Source organism: Streptopelia decaocto, assembly GCF_964273445.1.
Source record: "Streptopelia decaocto genome assembly, chromosome: 13".
In the NCBI taxonomy this organism is placed as follows: Eukaryota; Metazoa; Chordata; class Aves; order Columbiformes; family Columbidae; genus Streptopelia; species Streptopelia decaocto.
In genome coordinates, this window is record NC_138668.1 from 7675337 (window position 1) to 7699420 (window position 24084).

General features: G+C 39.7%; 1 protein-coding gene across 3 annotated transcripts in view; it reads right to left on the reverse strand.

Annotated features, from left to right (window-relative positions):
* Positions 1 to 74: 74 nt before the first annotated feature.
* Positions 75 to 24084, reverse strand: part of MOSMO (modulator of smoothened) — a 31779-nt gene continuing 7769 nt past the window's right edge. The window contains exons 2-4 of one of the 3 annotated variants that reach the window (XR_014185359.1): positions 10907 to 11119; positions 9962 to 10068; positions 3861 to 3992 (exon numbers count right to left, since the gene is read on the reverse strand). Coding sequence is in view for 1 of the 3 variants with exons in the window: in XM_082064989.1 (XP_081921115.1) it covers positions 3808 to 3992; positions 10907 to 11119 (398 nt within the window). In the remaining 2 variants the exon portion in view is untranslated. Of the gene's footprint in view, positions 3993 to 4436; positions 5036 to 9961; positions 10069 to 10906; positions 11120 to 24084 lie in introns of those variants that run through there. The other 2 variants (XR_014185360.1, XM_082064989.1) reach the window with 2 other exon arrangements.

A 24084-nucleotide genomic window follows, 5' to 3' on the forward strand; every position in this document is an offset into this window, starting at 1 on the left:
GCCGCGGAGGCGGCACGTGCGGGCGAGGGGCGGCGCCGCGCCCAGTCAGCGCAGCCGGGGCCAGTCGCTTTCGTAGACAATTTATTTTGATAAACTCGCTCAATAACAAAAATACAAGTGAAGAAAATTATGTTCATTTTATACAGTTTGTATTAACAGTTGTTCGGAAATCATTAATTGAAAAATGTTCCAACCAATTAGAAAACAATTCTCAGTAAAGGCCGAGGGACGCAGATGGTCAGGCCTCGAGCGACGCCCGGGCAGGACAACCTGCTTGCAGACACCGTTTCCTTCATCATTTTCATCCTTCACAAAGGTTTTAAAGGACAGCTTTCACTTTGTGTGTGTGTGTGTGTGTGTGTGTGTTGGGGCAAACAGCAACCTACGAGTTGTGTTCTCAAGTGGTTAAACGATGGCTCTGAAACACCGGAGAGGACAGGAGGGCCCTGGTCTGGCGCTTTTCTTCAGGCAGAGGACGGGCTGGGGTGGTGCACGCCGCCAGCACCTCAGGAAACCGGCATCGCTGCAAACCGACCTTAAAGGGTCAGACTGGTGCATCAGGGAGGCACAGCCCCCCCCAGGGCTCCCACAAACAGCTCCCAGGTGATTGTTTCAGCTGAGCTCAACAGTAACATTCATACAGACAGATTAACTAGTTCTTCCTTCTGAAGGTTATTTTGAGTTTCCGGTCTTACATTTTGTTAGCCAAATAAACAACAAAGTGTGCACAAATCACATTGTGATGGGACATCATACCTTTGGGGGAATTTTGAAGCGAAAGGCTAATTAATCCCTAGTGATGCATGAAATGAGGTGTCCTTCAACAAGTTAGATATAATGGCTGGCTGAATCAGAAAAGTTTATGTAAACACTCACACAAATATGGGATTACCTTTGGAGAAGATTCATATGGAAACATTTGCTTTCCATGAACTGAAAAAGTCTACAGCTATTCAGGCATGTTCAATACAAACCTCCTGTAGTTTAAACCAAAACCTTGTGCAAATAAAACCTATAAATAGTCTTCAGCAGATTTTACAGTGATGCTCTTCGGTATGAAAAGAATGCACACAACTTTAAAACAAAAGTAACAGACATAAGGTTTGACAAATGATTGCACCATAAAACAGTGTTTTATATACAGTTTACAAGATATGATTTTCTGCTATAAATTAATACTGTACTATATAGTACTTAGTGACCTTATTAAAAGCAACTGTTGACAGCCGTCTCTTCAATTACTGGGTGTTTTTTTCTTTAAATGCAGACGGTTGCATCTATTTCTGGACTTAAAATGCTCAAGTATTTAAACAATTACTAGTTAAATCTCTGCTATCATTTAATAATTCATACCAGTAGCATTGGCAGATCAGATCCATTTCCAGCCAGCCAGCCACAGTCTGGGTATGCTCCAAGAAAAGTGTTTGTATTTTTTTTATTAAATGAAGATCCCTTTAATCTAAGCCTAAATCCACTGTATACATTATGTTACTATAACTGAAGTAAGTTGGGGGATGAGAAACATCAGTAGCTGAAAAATTCTCCCCGCCACCTGTGTTCTCATTACAAAAATCTCCTAGAACTATTTACAAGAGTGACATTTCTGAAAAAAGGTGTTTTTTAGTTTTTTTTCCCAACATAATTTATGATCTAAGTTTTAGTGAATACTTCATCTTAGGACACAGCAGTGATAACATCAAATATTTAGACACATACAGAGCAGCTGAACCCTGCATTTTACATCCACCAACATCACTGGGGATCTCAGCCTACCCATGCAGATGAAGGCTTAAATTAGGAACCAAATAATATTTAAACCACTACTTCCAAAAGTAGATACCTGACTGTATTTACAGATTAGTGTACTTCAGAAAAATTTAGTGATTCATAAACACTCCCTTCTACCTGTGAGTGAGCTGACTGGAAAAAAAAGACATTTATAGACCATTCCATTGGCAATTTGTTCAAAAATCTCAAAAGAAAAAATATTTAATTCAGCAAATAACCTTTTTGTATTAAAACACTTCGGGGAAAGGAGGAGGAGGAGGAGGAGGACAGGGACCCACTAGGGTCTGAATGGCACACATTTTAAAAGAATTGTGCAAATTGTCTTATTTTCAAACACTTAAGCTTATCTGATAAGTGACTATTTTGGAAACTGCTGATTACATTAACAACCACCTCATTCTAAAATACAGTCTCACTAACATTTGAGAAAAATGTCTATTCAGTAATGCAGTTCTTCTTAATAAGCTCAATGAAACAGCTCTTGAAACATACACATTTTTGTTTGTTTGTTTTCATAATGAATCTCAGGTAAATCACTTGTTAACTGGAAAATAAATACAGTGCAGGCAGCTTTCCTGGGACACTAAATGGTACTTGCTGCAGCGTTATATTGAGTAGTGAATTATGACATCCATGGATTCAAAGGTTTATCTTTGTGATGAGAAATAAAACTACCTTTAGTGAGGAATATTTACTCAAAATCTGGGTGGCCCTTAAATCCACATTTAAAAGAACAAATTCAGTAAACAAGGTATATATTATTTAAACTATTATATTGCTCTTTTTTTGTAAAGATGAATTAATGCTCAAAATAAATTCATCCATCATTGCAGTGGAATAGTGTTTGCATTACTTTAAACACTGTGTTTTACTTGTGCTAAAGAAACACTTATCTATGGTGAAATGCTGTGCTTGAATACATATGAATGATAATGTAACAATGCAGTAGAAAAAAGAGACTCTCTGTACAACAGTTGCTAATAATTTAAATAGTGTCAGTTTCCCAAAATTAGGATTTTAACTTTAAGGTATGACATGATCTCACCTTCTACCCTCATATACAAATAAATTACCATAAAAAGAATTTTAGCTTAACTTAAAATTGCACCTAGAAAGGCATGGGATCGTTTGTACCTATTACAAAAACTGTTAAAATCAAGGGCTGCTACAAAGAATGAGGTAAACTGAAGACTCTCAGCTATGTGGCCTTCAGAGAAATGGCTTTTTTTCTATTGAGTTCTAGTTTTGCACACCACAGTGTTTTGCTAGCAAAGCGTTCTGACGTCTTTTCCAGGAACCATTTGTGTATATATACATATATATACATATGTGTATATACACACACGCACACATACACACACACTGTATACTGCATCAGCAAAATATATATATATATTTATATATATATTTATATAAATATAAGGAAGAAATCCCCCTCTAAAATGTTCCTTAGTGTTTTTCTAGAGCTTATGGGGGAGGAGGGGATGTATGTCTTCTTGCTGTTACATACATTTAGAGAACATGTTTTGATCTATTGGCTTCTTGGTGCAGTAATGCAACATTGATCCACATTGGTGCCAAAGGCTTTGCTCATCAGAAGGAAGATGTAAAATACTAATCTCCTAAACAGTGAGGCCAGCCTCACTTGAATTCCTCTGTAACCCTCTGGTCTACCACAAAGTTCATAAATACTTTGACTTCCAAATCATTAGACGTTAAAAACAGGAACAGTACAGTAACATGGGACATTATGCTTCTCAGTGTAAAGCATTCTTCATTAGTTCCTATCACAGTGCAGACCTGACTGCATGAAATATGCTCAGGAGATTAGTCAACGTTGTCTGTATTTGGTTATGGGAAAGGCTCTCCTTTTTTTTCATCCAAAGTGCATAGTGAGAACAAGTCAAAGCATTCTTCTTTTCAGTAAGTGTTCGATAGTCTGATCTAGGCATCCTCCTGAGAATGCAATTCTGACGTCTTGTTCTTTTCCAAAATAAAGTCCCACAGTTCAGACATTCATCAGCCAGGCAAACAAACTTTGCCAGCAAATAGAAGTCCCACTATTGTAAAGAAAATGGATAAGACAAACAGTACATACGAAGACCCAACCACTGTGTTATTGGGTAATTTATATGGTTGACCTCCAACTTCATTGATGTAAAATCCTATTGGAAATATTAGGGCTGCCATGCAGAATAGAATCACTGCAAAGAAAAGAGAAAAGAGACAATGGTCACTGCTGTGCTGAAGTCAAAATATTTACCAGTTCACAGAGTCGTCCGGAAAAGCAAGTAAAGTATTCTGACCAAACTGAAGAGCTGAGATATTCCAGTACATAACTTGCTTCAAACAGCTGAGTAGGCTTTATCTGGCTTTTAAAACATCCCTCATCTACTCCCAAGAAAGCCTAAAAGACCCCCAATTTGATGGTAATTTCGGTCCTATTCAATACATCATGAAGTGTCTTTACAGAATAAAAATGTGGTGGAGGTACTTCTACCACCATCCACAAGATTAGTCACAGACTTCATCACTTTCCAGTTAGAGTCATTTTCCCCCAAAGTCAAGATAAACTAGCATTCAACACTGAACAATCTCCTTTCTATTATCAGAGTTGGCTTTTTACAACCATAGTCACCTTCTCCCATTCTTCCACACAAATTCATTTTCTGTGTAAGTTTTGCTAAAAAATAGAAAACACACAGATTGTCACTGCAGCTTCATTTCGATTAAAAGATACCAGTTTCCTAACGTTATATGAATGTTTCCTTACATAATGAAATATCCTTAGGACTTTGCATTAGAATACAAAGAAAGTTTTCTGATTCAGTTTAATCTAAGCTTCTTGGTGAAAAACTTCCAAGTTCAGACTCCATGAACAAAGAGAACCAAGCAATGAGGTTTTTTATTTCACCTGAACAGACTCAGGTACACAGTTCGTGCTTACAACTGGCTCTGCATGGATGTACAAAAAAGAAACCACAATTCCCACTAAAGCCATTTATTAGAACTACATTATGGATTTCACAGGCCTTCAGGTATCGATAGCAGCCAACATTCCTCGTGACGCATTTCAGTACTTGGACCCAATCCAGGAAAGAACATCCCATGTTATAATCTTTCCCAGATGACAACTTCAGTGTGCCTGTAGCGTACCTTTGGATGAGTAACCCTGGTCAGTTTGAACATAGCAGTGTGCAGGGCTCTGCTCTCTCGACCAAGGGAATGACTTCCAGATATGGCTCCTCTAAGAGGCAAGACACTCTTCACAATAAAAAGGATTAGCTTTTGAATTTGTTGATTGCATATGCAAGAGTATATAATTAGGGTTTTTTTAATCAGTATTAGAATAATACAGAATTTTATCTGATTCTACCAGTTCAGTCATCTATTAGTGCTTTACTTTTATTTCACATCCACGTATTTCAGCTTTGTTTCAAACACTATTTGTGAGTGGAACATGGCATCCCAATACCTGTTCAAACAAATTTAAATTATAACTGAGGGGAGAGAGGGGCTGAGCTTACTCTGTTCTCCCACCAATCCTACAAATCCACGTATTAACACCAACATCTCCTAATGTGATGCACAGCTAACACTGAAGCCTCTCCTGGTCCTCAAAGTCTACTTGTAAACCTAGCCACAGGAAAAAGAAAGTTCATGCCAATTTACAATGCTCCTGCCTGAACAAAGTGCATTACATGCTGATTTTTTCAGTCTTCCCTCAGTGAACTCAGACTGCAGCTCTTTGTTAGTAAGGGACACAGGTGCTGTCCTCATCTCCCCTTTCTCCACTCCACCACTAAGGGACAGAACAAACTCTGTGGATGCTGTTCCCTGCTTGAGCTTCCCCACAAGCCAAACAAGCGACAATAAAAACCTCTGGGAACAGTGATAACCATCGCCTGACTCCTCGGTTCCTGTGCAAGCCAGCAGCGCTGCAGCTACTTTTGTTTCCAAAGGTACATAAAACAAATTCAAGAACTTGCCTGTCCCCTTAGGCCTTACCAGGGCAAAGTTTCTAGTCTTTCCAAATGAGGAAATTATGGGCTGAAAGAGCCTCAACCATTTTTAACGTAACTTCACTACTAAATACATAGGCTCCAGTGTTACATGCCCACTCTACCTTTTTTTTTTTTTTGTGGACTCCATGTTTACCCAAGACAAACAGTTTATCACGTATTTCATACCTTAATGCTCAAAGCTTGTGATTTGCGTAGTACAGGTCTCAGCTTCGAGGAAAAAACTACTGATGTTGTATAGAACAGGCTAGTTATGGGTGTGATGAATTTGAATTCCAAAAGTGTTCAAGTATGACTTGGGCATAAACAAAAAAAAGGACAGTTTCATAAACCGTGATCTGCATCACAACACCACCTTGCAAAAACACCTCGATTCAAAAGCAGCTGGCACCAGGATAAGACTTTCTTTCATTTGACAACACTGAGCAGGAAAAACGGAAATGTTCCACTAGAGTGAGCTCGTGTCTTGCTTTTAATGTAACACTACTGGCAGATCATTTTTTAAAGGGGAAGAAAAAATATATAAACAAAAAAAATCCAGCAACTGCACAGTTACTACATTCTGCTCAGTGCTACCTCATTAGGCCATTTATTAAAATAAAACCAAAGAATCAGCAACCAGATGTTAAACATTAAATAATATAGAAGTTTTAATCTACCTGAATATTGGCCCACTACACAATTGAATCCTCAAAGACTGCTTCCCTTTTTAAAATTGTATCTTAACCAACAGCTGGTCCATCTGAGGACAGAAAGCTTGGGTGTGTATTTCTTGTGCAGATCGGTGTAAGCACAGAAAAGCTCTACACCTGAGTGGTCCAGAAAACAGTGGTGGGTGTGTAATTAGTAACACAACATACTATTAATAACAGTTTGAATATTTTGGGTATGAGTCACATTATTGTAACCCAGCATGCTTCCTTTTACATCCAGTTTGACCCTGACGAGCATTCCAGTTTTGTAGAAAACTTGTTGTACTTTAACAATAACACGCTTACAGGAAATAGCTTTAGGATTCTGAAAACAACCTGCACTTTCTAGATTAAATCTCCTTTATTACATTCAAGAACTACGCATCTGGAAAAGTTCTGGTGGCCTCATGGATATGGTTGAAGAACAGATCTTCATCCCTCTCTACTAAACCGCTGTTCTTTGGGGTGCATTGTACATACGCACACCGGCGCTCCTAAGCCTAAGCCCTGCCAGCAGCACCGTGCCACCAGCTCAGCGTCTGCCCTGCGTCTCCTTGTGTTCCTGCCCAAGGACAGAAGGGTGCGGGTACCTCAACTCCCTCAGTTCACAGCAGGAGGAAAAGATAAATTCTGCACGTCCAGGCAGTATGCAGAACGCTGACATGCACACACATTTCAAACATTTATTACAGAAGTAACCATCCATCTTTTCTCTTCCAAATAACAGTGCACATGTTCTGCTGTGAGTTTAATGAAATAGCAAATGAAAAAACGGATGGATCTAAGTCTCTGTCATGTTAGGAAGCCTGAATTATGGCAAAGTTTTGAGAAGTCATTAAGAAAAGACCACATGATAAATTTCTAAACAACAAACTAAATAACCAAAAACCAAACAACTAAAATCCAGACACGAAGTTCTCAGGTAACTTAGTGTGAATTCTTTCAAAAGGAGGTTTGTAAGGTAGAGGATGGGAATTCCTCATACAAGCTATAGTCCAAATCTAACTCACCATATCTGTTAGTATCAACTCAGTGAATTTCCAGCAACATCTTCAGCAACCCATAAAAAACTTCTCCCTCAAGAGCACTTATGATTACAAATTCTTCCTTAGGTAGAAAAATTTGCAGAAAAGACACTTATTGAATGTAATTTCTATTACCAAAATATTTAGGTAACAAAAACCAATCATTTCTAGTCTGCTTCTGAATGGTGTCTGTCAAAAAAGCAAGAGGTTTAGAGAAATTTGAAGTAGGAACAGTAAAAAAGGAGCCATTTTGGAGACAACGTGGAACAATGCCAAAGGAAGGTTATTTGTCCTGCTCCCAACTAATGCCACTATGTCACAGGAACGCCAGGAGGAACCCACTCTCCATTACATTGTACGGATTTGGTACTGCAGTTAACAGGACTCAAACAGCAATGATAGTTTTGATAGTATCTATGCCTAAAGTGACAATACCTATTGCATTGGTAGGAATGCTCTGATTCTTGAAAGACTCTTCAGTGCAGGATGTGAAGGAAAACTGTTGCACTTGCCTGTGACTTTTGTCACTCATGCAGAGTGAGCTGGAGGAGGGAAATCTTCTCTCAACAGAAGTGTTTTGCAGAGAAGCCAGAAATACAAGTTTCTGCGCAGTAACACCACCAATGGATGGCGAAGGATGCAAATACTGTGCTAGTAAATAATCCCTCAGGTACATCCTTTTAGCAGTGTATAAAGGAAAGAGAACTGACAGGTCAAACTTTTGTCCTTCATGTGTCCCCTTAGCTAATCAAGACAGACAAGAGCAACTCTCAGCAATAACTCATATTTATAGATGCACAGCTGAAAAAAATCTGGAGTCATCCAACATGACAACAAGAAAAAACTTCACATAAAACACCAGCTATATATTTATACATAAATTCCAGCATAAACCAGGCAAGAGTGACCTCTTACCAGACTTTCCTTGCTGTTGTCAGAGGCAAGGGCGGAGCAGGGGGATTCCTTTGTGCTTGGGTCATTTACTCTAGACCCCTGTGCATCTGAAGAGATGGGAGCTGCCTGTCCCACAGCTGCCCCTGCAGTCCCCGCAGACTTCCCTGCCTGCCTGGGACAGCGTGTCCTATGTTGTATTCAGAAAGTTCTGCAAGAAGAATATCTGCTAGCAGCCTACACTAGGCTGTTGAGTCTTGAAATTGCCTGCAGAAGAAATGTAATACAAGCATGAAGTTTTCCCTGCCCCCTTCTAATGAGTTACACACGTCCTCATCATCCAGCCCTGACACTTCTCAGGAAGGATCCGTTCATGGTACTCCAGGTTGATTCCACACAGCTACATTTCCTAATGCTATCTAAAATAGATTACTAATTGCCATCCAATGAACCACAGAAGTCACTCTCATCAACTTGTTGAAAAACAAAGAGCTCTTCCTCCCATTCACTTCTTTTCCAAAAGTGACTTTCCTTACAAGAGACTTAAGTAGTAAAATTTCCCATCATCATTGTTAACAGGAATGCAAAGGTCACAGAGTCGTATGCATTGGAGATGAATAGTTAAGACGTTGAATTTTAGAACTGAGACAAAACAGCAATCGTATCTTAATAGATTTATGAATAATTCTAAGTTGAGAAAAACCCCAAATTAATATGTTTCATTATTAAACATCTCATAACAAAAAGGCAAGTGCTGAAATAAAATGAATATCATTCTATATTTGGACTTCTAATAATGGACCTGTTGCAAGCCTAAAGAAATCTGCAGAAAAAAGAGCTTTAGGGTATCAAATTTTTTGACTGAATTAACCATCACAGTTGTAGAAAACTAAAGATGTAGGGATGTGTCAATTGGAGATATTTAAAAAAAAAGACAGACAACAAACCCACATTAAAATACACAAAGCCCAAAATACAAGCACTTAATTAAGAAAAAAGACCTCAGTAAATAAATGATGACTTCAACTATTAATATATAGTACCCCAAAACCCCTCTTTACCTTAGAGCTTTCACTTCAGCCCGCTGTAAGCATCTTAATTTTATAAGGAATTTTGAGTTTACACCCTCTCTGCACACATTAGATATACATGAAATATGTATAAACAAACAAGGGCACTGGAAAAGTTGGGATGGAATATTCAGTAACACTCTTGTCTGCTATTTTAATCATTCACCAGAAAAAGAAATAAAAGTCAATCATAATGGATACAGCATTTCAATAGCTCCATTGTCTGCAAGAGCTGCACTACTAATTTAATATGCCATGCAGCGAAGTTGTCAGAAGGATGGCTTTGATTGTACAAGTGCCTCAGTGAAGTACCTTTGCTGAAGCTCGGTGCTTTTTAAATATTATTCCCTCCCCCAATACAAGGTTAAATCTCATTCATATTAGATATCATTAGCTGTCACAGAGCTCCATTAAACCTTATTTATGCCTGTGTAAACCACAAACTTGCATTTTCTAGTTAGTGTTCACACTACCTTTAGTGGTATGTCATAATTCAAGTCAATTTAAAAGCCCTCAGGTTTTGAGTTTTTTCATGCTGTCATCCCCACCATTAAGGCATCATTTCACAGTTGGGCTAAGCCTGTAACACACACCAAGAAAAGGAAATTTGAAAATTATTTCCCTTCATTGTTATAACTACTTTTCTTTTGCACTGAAGTAGCCATAGGATATGTTTACATGTGCGGGAACACGGGGCTGGCTAGAGGAGGCTCAGCCTTTGCTGTGAGCAATTATGCTGGTGCTCAGGGGGAGCAGAAGGACGCCGGTACCCTCCCTCCAGCCGAAGCGCTGCTGCGGGTCACTAATGGCAGTGAAAGTCTCGGTGCTGTGAAGCAGAACAGATGCTCTGCAGTGGGCAATCCTCCTGCATAGCCAATTAGGATGCAGATATTCTGAATAAAACACCTGCTGTGAGCGTGAAGCATCAACCCTGGATGAGGTGTTCACCAGACACATGAAGCAGGGATGGATTTCAGACTGTACTAAGTCTCGGATGCCTCCTCTTCCTAGGAGAGGGAATTTCAGTCATTCCTTTCTGCTAGGAGTTAAGTACTGGATTTATGGGAGTGGGGAAGCATGAAAGACTATCAGACACATAATTCAGGACTGACCTCTCCTATCCCTGCCCATTTTCTTAGGCCAATTAATGGCACCATCCAAGGAAGATAAAGGGTTCAAGCCTTCCTTTCTCTCACCTTGGGCCCACAGACTACTAAACCCTCTCAATTATACTTACTTAAGATTCCAACCCATTGATTTTTGAATATTTTTATTTTTCCCTTCGATGTGGTATTTAAAGAGAAGGAATCGTTTGTATGGTAAGAGCCCTAAGCGCTCCTTGACAACACTGTAGTGTTATTTTAGACTCCACCAGTTTATCCTGCATACAGGTCAACTGTGTAGTTGAGGTCACTTACTTCCAGTGAAAGCTATCCAGCGGGCATATTTAGTAGCTTCTCTTCGCCAGTGGGAAGCCACCAGCAAACCACATGTGACAGTTAGTGAAATGATTCCCATAATGATGAAAAATAACGTAGTGACCCACTCAGGAGGCAGCCGTGGAGGAATACAGGTCCTGTCACGTCCATGGATGGTTTGACACTGTCGCACAAGGCCAACTGTGAAAGCACCTGAAAATACACAGCAGAGAGGCAAGTAAACTTTCAAAATCCTCTCTGAGGGGGGCTCAATTGAAAAGCAAAGCTCAGAATTGTCCAAAAATAAGGGATTCTTTCTTTGATGAACCTTAATAAGCCTTTGAAGTGCAGAGGATGGGGGAGGCATGCTTTAAACATCTATCTTCATGTTCTTTCGTCATACGCTTGCACAAGTTGAAGTGCAATGGCTGCAAGCTGTATCTGGCTCTTGAGTGGCAATCAAGGTCTCATCAAAGGGATAAAGCACCCCTATAAAGCCTGCCAATATCAGCTAAAGTGGTAGCTGAGTTGTACAGAGGATCACTCCCCCATCTGTGCAAGATGAAACACTTTTATAATCTAACAAAAACGAGCTCCAGCCCCCTAAAATGCCTTTAGTTGTCTAATGCCTTTTCCCCTCAACTGTAAATACAGCTTTAATCCTCAAAGTCTTGCAGCAGAAACTGCATTTAATTCATACTGATTTTTAAAGAACATTAAATAAACCACTTATTGACAGTAACTCTTTAAGAGCCCCTCTCTGCAAAACCATGGTCAATTCTTTTGGTAGCTTACGAGAGTTACTACACACTTGAACTGGGATATCTACACAAAAGGTCTATCAAAAATATCCTAGAAAAAGGACAAGACTGGTATGGGAACCATAAAGTTTTACACAAAATCAAGTATTTTCTGTTAAACAAACAAAAAATCTGATTTAAAATCAGTGTTTTTGAGACTCACAAAGAAGTTTTAGTAAGGTTTAATAGTGGAGTTCTCTTTATTTAGAGAATTTTAACCCAAAATTAACATGCAAGATTAAAATCCATTTCTCCCAGTGACTTTTAAACATCAAGCCCTATATTTCTCAGTGTTGTCGCTTCTTCTGAACTGTTTTCCTAAATAATCACAATTGTCCTTTATCTAAATTAGCAGTGAAAAACAACAGTGGATAATATGAGAGTCAACATGTTCCTGCACAAATTATTATAAGTAAATATTTTTATTTTAAACAGGTCAACTATAACAAGAGGGCAACTCTGAAACAACTACAGTAAGATTTGGAAGCTTAGGTTTAGCATGTCTTTTGGAGGGAGAAAAGACTGTCGTACTTTTAAGCTTATTTTTGGGAAAAAAAAACAAAACAAAACACAAACCAACATGAAATAAAGAAGTAATTCAATATCATCACCTCCTAGCACCCTGGAGCCAATTTTTACGAGTGTTCAGACCCTGTCTGCTTACACCTCAGCAATGAGTACCAGCAGAATCAGCTCTGAGCTTAGAATCTCTGGGTTAGGAGGCAGAATATCACATTAGATTAGGTGGAGCACTTCTGATATACTCCTAGAGGGTGAGAAGAGCCAAGAGCAAAATGTCACTGAATCAGTCCTGTTGAAGCATCCCTGTAACCTTTGTTTAGACTACGAATTTTTAGCCTTATTCAAATACATCCTTTTAATTACATATTCATCCACTGGAAGATTCAGAGATGAATTTTCAGCTGAAAGTCGAAGTAAAATCCTTTAAAAAAGTGTCAGTTACAGAACCAACAAAACTGGCATTTTCTACTCCAGGTACAGAGCAATCACACCATTGCTGTGCACCAGGATTACACAAACCTGAGCAATCTTGCACAGCTCCCACACCTCTACAGCAGAGTTTTCCATGAACTGCTTCTCAGTTGCTTTTCCATAGCCTGCAATGTTTTCATTTTCCATCAGCTACTGGGACAGAGCGAAGACCTGCACGTGTCCTGAAAAGTCAGGCTCCCTGAAACACACACACATTGCAGAACCTCCTACAACACAATAAGTAGTTTCCTGTAGTCTGGGGATGAAGAGGCCGTTCACTGCAGGACTGTGGAACAGGAAATTAATCCAAATCACTCTGCAGGACTAGGATTTGACAACAACTTCACTATACTTACAGTAGAAGTCAGTTTTCTCTAAACTGCAGTTCTAAAGAATGACGTCATAAAATGACATCACACACTCAATAAATGTTTTCTGACTTCAGAGACCTCTCCTGAATTCAGTGGCAATAATTTAGTGCATTGTTAACCTTGGCAAAAGCTGCACTGATAAGAACCACTGTGCTGGACTCCGTTCCATTTTGTGTGTTAACTGGAACTGAAGAACAGTTGCTATAGATGACAATGTATTAGAAAGAGACACTAACAACTTGCGATGCAATTTGCAGTTTATATTGAGGATGTTTTCCAATTAACAAGAGCACATTTAACATGTCAGATTCAGGACCAAAGCTAAACCTGGAGGAAACAGAAAAGAACTCCACCTTGAACTACTATTTTTCAGCGCATTTTTTTTGCTGTCAACATCTACTTTTCCAAAGGCTGATTTCTCAAAGAACCCCCCAACACACCCACAACTCAAAATAAAAAACATTTCATTTATTTTATTAAAAAATAGCAAAATTCTCCCAATTGCAAGTACCAGGGTAGTATCCCTTTTGAAGATACAAGATCGTTGCAAGAAACCACTCAGAGCAGGCTTTCCTGAACATCAGTTCTGGTGCCCAAGTGTGTCGTTCTACTCTTCTTTTTTCTTTTCCCCTTAAATCAGAGTTTTAAATCATCAGCAATTAAATTTCAGGATCTGCCATTTGGAGGAAAAACACTGAACTGTATGGTTAAGCTTTTGCTAGCATATATTCAGTATTTTCTCTTAACTCTGCTTCATGGATTACAAACTTGAAGTTGATATACTCCATATTCAAGGTTTTGTACCTTGAGCCTGCAAACTCTATGGAGGCAAATGGAGCACAAGAGAAGGTTTGTGAACTATTTCTCAAGTTCCACAAAGACAGTTGGGAGAAACAACCTCATTATGTGCTCATATGTTTCGTTCAAGTCTAAGTTCACTATACAGCAATTCCTCACTTGTATACATAAACTGAGCAGAAGTAAATTAAACCTCATCACTTGCTCCCATAGTGACAAATCTTCTGATGAACACAGACTTCAAAAGAAGTCTCTAGTGTGGAAAAAGAGTATTTATTTGCCATGAAATTCAAAAGAAGAGTGGGTTTACATGATATTTTATTGCCTTGCTCCCAATCTAAAGCAATCAAGCAAACAGTTGCCAGGCAGCTGCCAACAAACTAAGGTGTTAAAGAAAATCTTGTTTAACCTTCCCTAGTCTGTAATTGAAATGATGGGCAGAGATACTGAATCAAACAGTCCTCCTGCCTGCAGTTAGAGAATAGTCCAACAGTCCATTTCAAGCCAGTCACCAAGTTCCACTCTAATCCCTAGGTAAAAGAGGTTTTCTGTCATTCCTTCAGAGCAATTCCAGAATAATTTCTGAAAATCTAAGTACCTAACACGGGTGTTAGATAGCACAGCTAATGCTAGCAGATTGGGCAGCTTAAACAGCCCTAAAACATGTGGAGTAACTACACCTGCCTGTCCTCCCCCTCCCAAAGCCTGCACTGCACAGCCCGCGGGAGCTCTAGTGACAACCTGGAGATGCAGGGGGCTGCTCCCCTTCCCTTGTGTGCCTCTCTTGGCTTTCAACACTGGCTTTATGCAGGTCAGGACAACTAGTGCGAGAGGTGACTAGGATATATATTATATATTTATATACATATATATTTCTAATTGCTAAAAATGAGATTCAGTCTTGATCAAAACAGAGGATGCTGCACTGAGCAACTGTCAGTGAAGTGGTCCTTAGTCTGTTCCGGTAAATCTATCCCCTAAAGTGCCACTGCATTTCACACATATTAAAAAAACCTTCCAGTAGTGACAGGCTGACTATAACCAGGACTCCAGTTTATACCAGTGACAGGTTTCATGATCGTATTCCTCCACTACCCCACCCAGCTCCTCCAGACCACCAGAAATGCTCATTTTCTGACACTGCACATATTCGCTAGAATCACTAATAAAAAGACCCTAAGGAGTCTTTTTACACCAGCATCTGGGACCATCACGTGTGTAACCATTAAGTTCCACAAACCGCTGAGGGAAAGAGGGGCAAAGGCACCAAACCAGAGGAAAGCGAGCCCTCGTTTGTCCCCTTTGTGCAGGTGTGCAGCTGCAACAGAGCCGACCCACAAGTCCCACTCCGGTCCCACCGGTGCAGTGCCATCCCTCTCCTGTTTCCATGGTAACCACAGAGCCACCAAGGAGGAGTCACGCTACAGAGACAAACAAAGATTGCTGCAGCCCTTTCACTCCCCCACCTCTCCGTCACTTCTGAATTATTAAAAGTGGCACAGCAATACCATGGCTGGAAAGCAGTAGCATAATATAACAACAGCTATTCAGATGTTTGCTGTTCATCTATTATTTGATTGCCAGAACATGTGGGATCAAGCGTGCCAGACGGACACAGGAGAGGTGCCACTGCCGTGAAGAGCTCACCTTAGCATAAGCAGCAGCTAATATGGTAAAAGCATAATGCAGTGAACAAGGTGGAGCTCAAATGTTGGAAGGTCACATAGCTCAGCAGCTGTGCTGTCACAGGAACACACAAAGCACAAATCCTCAGAACTGCTCCTGCTCATACAGCTTGGGGTACCTCCTCTTCCTCTGTCCTCCCCTCCCGTCCCCACTTGAAAATGTCCTTACTCTTTCTCATCATTTTAGAGAAAATGCAATTCCTTGGGTTTAAATGCATCTGCAACCCTTCATATTCCTTGACAACAGCTCCTCACTTATACCTTCCATACATCAACCACATCTTTAGCAAAATGCTTATTACTAACATTAAATAAATATTATGGGCCAATATGCCTAGTGAGGAGGTTAAAACATCCAACCACTCCCAGCCAGCCCGCCCGCTCTCCCTCCTTGGCTGTCCTGATGGGATGGTGTGGTTCTGCTAGAAACCCAAGTAGTGACTGCCAGACAATTTCTGATCAAACAAGATACTTTTTTTTAGCGTACTGTGGACTTGTTAAACCATCTTTGCTAAGCAAAGAGCACAGTTTACAGGGTTCCTAATGAGGTGTTGGTGACGTAAATCTTAGAGCGCCGCCAATGTGGCAAGGACACCGATAAGTTTCATGTTTTAGTAATGAGCACAGTACATGAAGCTATGTTATTTGGACACACTGAAACATTCATTGCTGCTGGTTAGGTAACAGTCACATGCCAGAGAACGGCATATGTAAAATAAGGGCAGCTCAGTTAAGCCATTCCCTGTAACTCTTATTGGGCCACAGACAAGGACAAGAGGAAATGAAGTTGTTCTCGGAAAGTTTCTAAGTTCTATCCAATTAATAAACTTGAACACATAAAGGTCTAGGTCCATCTATAAGGAGGAACAGGCCACAGCCGTAGCTTGCTACCCCATCCAAGTTGAAACTTTAAATGTCTAAAGAGAACGCAGTGATTTGGTCATGGCAGACTCATTCCCTGTACCAATGTTAACGATAACCATCAAGTTGACTTTGGCCACCTTGCCTTTACCATGTCTGCTGCTCCTTGCCTGCAACCAAGCCTCTCTGACAGAAGACGGCTTTCAAAGTGAGCGAAGCATAGCCGAGGAACTCCTGAGAGGAACAAACAACAGAGCATGGTAAGAATAGCTCCAACGCAACTGTCCCTAACAGCAAACAAGGAGGAGGTATTTCCAAGGAGGAAATTTTTCAAAGTCATCCAAGGAATTTGGCAGTTTGAGTGGGATATTACCCAGTCTTACATATGGAATTTATTTTCCTGCAACGGGCACTTTAAGTGATGTTACCATACAAAAGGGAAAGAGAGAATGACTTATTTAGGTTTATTTATATGTATTTTGTTTTGAGGGAAAATTCCAGTAATTCTATATCCCAAATATTAGTTCCTTGGAAACTGAGTACTCTCCCTCCTGCCCTTCCCAAAATCCAGGGAACTGACGCTGCTGCCCCTTCCCTACCACAGCCTGGGAGGTACTCCAGGGTGAACATAGTTACTTCTACTTATTCCAGTGTAAAACTCCATCAAAATCAGGCCCTGTATCCTCTCTTACAAGATTAGTCACACTTGCAGTAACCAGTGCAGAGGTTAGGGAAAAAGCTGTGCTTTTGCAGGATATGCACCATTTCTGGTATGAAGATGATGATACAGAACCTGCTGGTTTGCAAAGCACTTCAAAACCAGGGAGGGCAGAAGGATTAGTAACACTGACGAAGACCTCTTGATTCTAAAAGGCATGGTCCAGGTTGTAACAGTTAAACAGAATCCCACTGAATGACACCCACAGGCACAGCTCATAGAATTTTTTTTTGTATCTACAACTGCTGAGACTTACAACTTTGTAAAAGGACATATAGTTAGTCCTCATCTAAATTTTCAGCTATTGACCCATTAAAGCCATTTTAAAATGCTTACCGCCTCAAATAATGTAATATCAGAGCATTTTGTAAAATAGCACATACACATAATTAACTGCAGCTAAGTAACTATAAGCAAGTCGAACACAATTTCCTTGACTTCTTTGGTTTAGGTCATCGTTACAGAACAACACAATAACTGGATTATACTTAAATAACTACAAGACAGTATATTGAAGAATCAAAATATAAGACAGGATCAAGTGTCAGTTTCCAGTCAAGCATGAGAATACCATATCTGTTACTTATTCTGTAAGGGATGGAGGTAGTTTGAATAGATGCTCTTTAGTACTTATGCTGCTGAAATAATTTCGAGGTTACCATGTGAGTACGGTGTTCAGGATGTGGCATGACAGATTGATTCTTTCACTGCGGATGTTCCAGTATGTTGTTCAGTTAGTAGATTAAAGAGGCAACTGAGTACAGACTTTCTAAAGTAAGATTTATGAATGTTAAAGGATGATCGAGAGAAAAGCTTAAAAGAATAACGGAGCATTAACCGCAAAGGCACAGAACATCGAGGCATTCAAAACAAAGGGATTATGAATTATCTTTCCAGTCCTTTGTATGCCAAATCTTATGTTTATGGCATTCACTCTGATTTGTCTCTCAAATATTCTACTGGGTATTGTAACCCCAGAAGAAAAGCTTTGGAGTTTCTCATTTTGAAGCAAACCAGATGCAAGATCAATTCATACACCCACTGCCTATTTATTGATAGGAAAGAAGCACCTAGAAAGTATTTATACAATGTTAAAAGATCAGTTTTAATAGAGTTAGATTTACTTGCAAAGTCCTTGCTATATCTAGAGTGCATCTTTTAAGAGCAATTCAAAGCCATATTGCAAGACAGAGCATGTTATTATATAAGCTACTATTTCTCTTCTACTCCATTTATCCCCTTCTCTGAAATCAGAATGTTCTCCCCTTTCAAACCAGCTCTGAAATCCATCCATCTTGCTCTAGAGATGCAAAGGGATTTCCTTGCTTCAGGAACTAAGCGACTTTCTTAAAAATACTCATATTGGCAACAATAGGTGAGGTAACATCCCCAACTTCAAACCCAGCTTATGCTACCTATGAGGAACCTAACGACTGAAATCTATTTAACAAGCAAACGTCCAGAGAATTTAATTTATTAGGTACCATTTTTGGCACTCTTTAGAACTCCAAAGCTTACCGGCTTTTCAACAGAAGAATTCTCATTTTTAAAGTCTAAACTCCATGTTAACAGAGTTGCAGTATATTAGCAGAAAAGTCTGCCTTGCTGCTGAACACCATCTGGTGCCTGAGTTGTCTCAAAAGTTTTCAATTCAGTGTTTGTATCATGCCTAATTCAAACCAAATTCCCCTTTCCACAAAAACACATGGTCTTCCCCCTCCTCCCACCCCCAAAGAGGGAAGAAAAATAAAAATCAGGGTCCATCTATTGGGAAATATCCCAATGACTTATACATATTAGAAAAATTTATTACTACACATGACAATCATTATGATATATGAGTTGTAAGTGATATTTAAATCCTGACATTTGGACGAATTAAAAACAAGTTTATTTCTGAATTCTAACATACAAGTTTCAATGCTATGCTGCTGGTGTATTGGGGTGTGTTTGTTTTGGTGGTGGTTTTTTTGTTATTGTTGTGAGTGTTTGTTAGTTCTCAGAAGAGATGGACCACCATGCACTATCCTCAGGCAACAATGCAGGAACAACCCTCCTGAGGACATAACAAAGCTCTGTGTGTTCTCACATGCCAGAGCCAAGAAATCTGCCCACGCCGAAGGTATTTTTTTCCAGCTTCAGAAGACAACATTCAGTAAATGTTGGTAAACAGGATCTCTAATAAGTTGCATCCTTCTGGTTGTTTCTTTCCTGACACTATAAGCATTTTCACAATAGGATAGTGTTGTCAGTGACTAGAATCTCTAGAATCTTCACAGTTTCTGAAGTCCCAAGGGCCTGGAAAAAAGAGATAACTTTAAAAACAAAAGAAAGCAAGCTTAATGTTTTATTTAGTTTAAATAACAAACAAAAAAAATCCATAGTTATTTTGATTTTCCCCACAACCAAAATAGAGCTACTCAAATTTGACAGAATTCACTGCCTAAAAAAAAGAAAGATCAAAGGCAGTGTCAATATTTAAAAGTGATTTTTCTAGTCAGCTACACCAGTTCTATGCCACATGTTCAGCTGAAAGCCAGAAGCTGTGACACCTACAGCTGTTCTGCCATTTCGCATCTGATGAGTCTGTGTTCTTTTTAATAGAGTTATATCTGGCTTCAGCCAGAGCTGTGAAATGACACCTCTCCATCTAATAGGCCACACAACCCTACACCAACCTGCTCAGAAATGGCCTGCAACCACTTCCCAAGCGTGCGGTTGATGTGCAGGCTCGTGCGGGCCGGGCAGCACCTGTGGCAGCCGGTGACAGGAGGTGGCCGGGCTGGGTTGGCCATGGTGGCATCAGCTTTTGCCACATGGTACAAACACAACCCAACCAGCAAGAACACAAGTTCTGCATCTTCGCAGTTTTGTGGATCACGTTCCTCATAGGTGTCTTAAAAGGCAAGCTGTTCACGGGCTGGCAATAAGTAACCCTCAGAGCTCTCCACTCAACTCCTGCATATCTAAAATCACCACTTCACCAAGTCATCAGACTTCCAAATTTAATAGATGTCGAATCAGAGCAGGACAGGTATACCAAAACCCCCAAATCACACCAAGTGAAGTACCCCATGGTTCCCTCTCTTCATTCATGAACGTGAAATATCTGTCAGCCTTCCTGGTTACTGTCTAAAGCAATTTATCCAGCCTAGTGACAAGGGCATTCAAGGGTAGGCAGAAAATTCAGGTTCTGGCCCTGCCCTCAAATGGCCCTTTATCAAATGAAATTCAGGAGGAATAAGGATCCTACTGTTGTGCTGCGCGCTGATCTCAGCTTGCATCAGACATGCTCCAAGGACACCCACTGATCTGGCTCTTCCACAGCCTCATGAATCAACCACGGTGTAAGGTGAAAAGAGATGGGTTGAAATGCCTTTGGGCATTTATATGGTTAGAAACGCATTTAGAAATTTTAGGTGTCTGTTCTGCAAACACTCAGCCTAAATACACCTTATGTGCTCAAATGCTTTCTTACAGCTGAGCCTAACTTTCTCCTGATCCACTGCTGAGAGCAAATTTAGGCCCAGACTACCAGAAAGTACAACAGACCCAGCTAAACAAAGAACAAAATTTTCAAAGAGCAAATAAAATGTACCAGCGACTTAGTGGCAATTTCTTTAAATCGTATAACTGACAGCAGGATTGTATTTACAGCAACGAGGACATGAGAAGGCGAGTTTGCAGGTAGTAGTACCTTTTATTAGAACAACTACAATTATTGGAAAGATGAAGCACATTTCTGGTCTTGCAATCCCTTCCTTGGACACACAAGTTTCCCCCACTCTACTGACTGGGGATATAAAAGATACTATCTCTGTCTACTACACTTGCTTTATTTCATAAGACACCTCTATCAGTTGAAGAATGGCACCGAAATGTCCCAAGATGTGTTTCACTGCAACTGAAGTAACACTTCAAGTAGAATAAAACCTAACATTAGTTTTTATTCCTAAAGGCGCTTTTTAAGTGTTGCCAAATCTGTGTACAACATGCTTGTAACCACTGGCAATACAGGTTAAACTGCACTTTAAATAGGGATTAGGTACAGGGCCAACAAAGAATTTATTATCTACAAGTAACACTTGATGTGCTGAAAGACAGAGTGAGGTATCGCTTAACTGCATACAATCTGTCCTCAAGACCAGCCAGCAAAGTTTCCTGGCTGATTAACATTTTAAGCCCCTCCCAAGTTTAAAAGGTAGCTTTAACTTTCCAGGCAAATTGGAGGGGAAAAAAAAAAAAACACCACAAAAATCAAACAACAACAACACACCCTCCCCCAACAACACAAAAAAAAACCAAAGGAACCCCAAACCCGCACAAACAAAAAACCAAAAGCAAAACCCCACAAACAAAACCAAACACACAAACCCCACACCAACTCCTTCTGCAGTAATAATTCTCAAATTTAGGCATTTACTTGTTTTTCCCATCATAACAAAAACATTAAACCCAAAAAAGAATAGCAAGGTAGCGACCATATTCATGATTTATCCTGAAGTTATATTTTCTTATCCCTTTTGCTAGGGCAAGTTCTTGTTTCAGAAGCCTGCACAATTTAGGCCTGAATTATTTAGGCAATTAACAGGTGCTGTCTGTGTGGTGATAACACTTGCTCCCTTATCACAAATCTACATCTACAAAAATAGACTGTAAGAGTCTAGAGACTTTTTTATTTTTGCTAGAATAAGACAGACCACTCCTGAACAGTTAAATTTGCACTTTACTGAAATAAAATATGACTTTATCTTAACAGCAGAGCTGAACAAGTGGGACTATTCTTAAAAAGGAATCAGATGTTTTATAGTGCTCCAAAGAACATATCTGTTAACATATGTTTATACAGTTGTTATACTGACATTCTGAAACAGAATTCTCTCTAATTTTGGATTCAATATAAAAAGGCAAGAAATGCTCTGTCTTTATCACCAACTTTATCTGACTGAACATGTACTTACAAAGAGCATTTATTTCAGATTACACTGGGCATAAGCCAAACTTCTGTTTGTAAAACAACAACTACTACTTTTAGCCTTTACTCTCTTTATTTCACCATTTTTATGTATTAAGCTTCAGAGTACTTCTTGTAATTGCCAAGTGACCCAATAATGTTCCACTGAAAGAATTTATGAGGCCACATTAGAAATTCTTGGCCATTCAATCTTTTTGGGTTTCCTGTACAATCTTGTTGTGTAGCTTTTAAATTGAATTAAGTCTGGGTTTAAAAAACAAAGTGAAACACGCTTCTTCCCACACGAGTTTCTACCACGGAGAACTACATCATTAACAAGTGCATTTAGGTGTATGTTAAGTTTCAGAACAGAATTCAACCTAAAGAAAACAAAAAATCTCTTTCTTCACCTTTGTGACTTCTCTTCCCCTCCAGCACACAACACCTCCAATGCTGCTCACAGCTGCAGGCACAGAAGGTGCAGAGCGTTTTCTCCTCTGCAAGAGAGGAGATCAACATCTTCCATTGTGGCAGTTTGGGAGCTGACGCTTCCACCAACTGTGGCAATATCATTGGTCGCTGTCTGTGCTTAAGAAACGATTATCTCTTCATGCTGCAATTTACAATATCTCTATTTTGCACAGAGAAGAATGAACAGGAAAGCAAATTTTCAAGTCAAGCAAGTCATCTTCTTTACAAAAGTCAACCTTCAGGAAACTTAAGGTCCACAACAACCTCTTACCAGTTTTCTTCACTTTGGTATAAAGACATTACCATTAGAGGTTGTGTAAGTTTGACATATTAAGCTCATACTGATGAAGTTCCAAATAAAACCATTCGTCTTTACTTGTATATTTGCCTTGCCTATCATGGAAGTCAGGATCCATCTCATTTCAGATGTATACAAAATTTGATTGCAGAAAGCAAGCAATTTCACCGAGACACGCTAATAACATGAGTATAAATGCCATCGATTTGAGAAGTGTAGAAAGAATCTAGAAGCAAGGCAAGAACAACATGGGCACAGAGCAAGAGAACAGGGAACCCAGGAGGAAGAACTGCAACACTATAAACTGGGAAGCTGGCTCAATGATGAACACTACAAAAATAAACTACTTGACTTTACTGCCGAGAACACTGTCATTTGATTATTAAATTCTTGGGTGTACCAAGCTCAGAGACAGCTCAGCCCAACTAATGCAGTGTCCAAACAACTGCATGAAGAATTGCTCGTGGTCACATTCGAGACCTAACGCGAACTGTCCTCAACTGGACAAATATTTAAACATCTATGTGGGTTATTATCATTACACCTTGAGAGACTGTCATCCTTAATAATCCCAAAGTGCTTTGTAATTTATGGCACAGAACTGCAGCTACCATGAGGCGCTTGGGTGGCAGCCAACTGTTGCTTATTGCACTTGGTTGTGTGGATAGGAAATGCTGGCTCCTGATACTGCCGTAGATCCCTGGGAGGCTTTTGATGCCTTCACAAGGGAGCATTTTAGTTCATCCCAAGGACCCAGACATAATAGACCGAGTATATGTTCCACTCTAAGAGAAGGACAAGACTCTACATAGTCTGTGGAATTCTGAACCTCTAACTCTTAGCTGCTGGTGTTCCATACTTGATCAGCTCATCCCACAGACAAACCGTCACTATCACAGGATGTTTCCTAAGGTACCCAAGAAAGACAAAACTCTTGTAATCAACTCTATTTACAAAATATAGAAATATATACAAGATAGTACATCAAGTAGGAAATCAAATATAATAGGAAGAAACCAAGAGTTTCACCCTGAGAGAGTATGACTCTTAATTCCATATAGATTGCTATGGAATTAGGCCAATGTAAGTGCTTTGCCAGGCAAATGCCCTAGCTCGTCTCCCCTCTCCTTAAAACAGACACGTACCCTGCACAGATCCTCTTCTTGGCCACATCTCCAGTTTTTCAGATGTGTGTATATCTCCATCAGTCAGAGGCTTGGGGAAGAAAA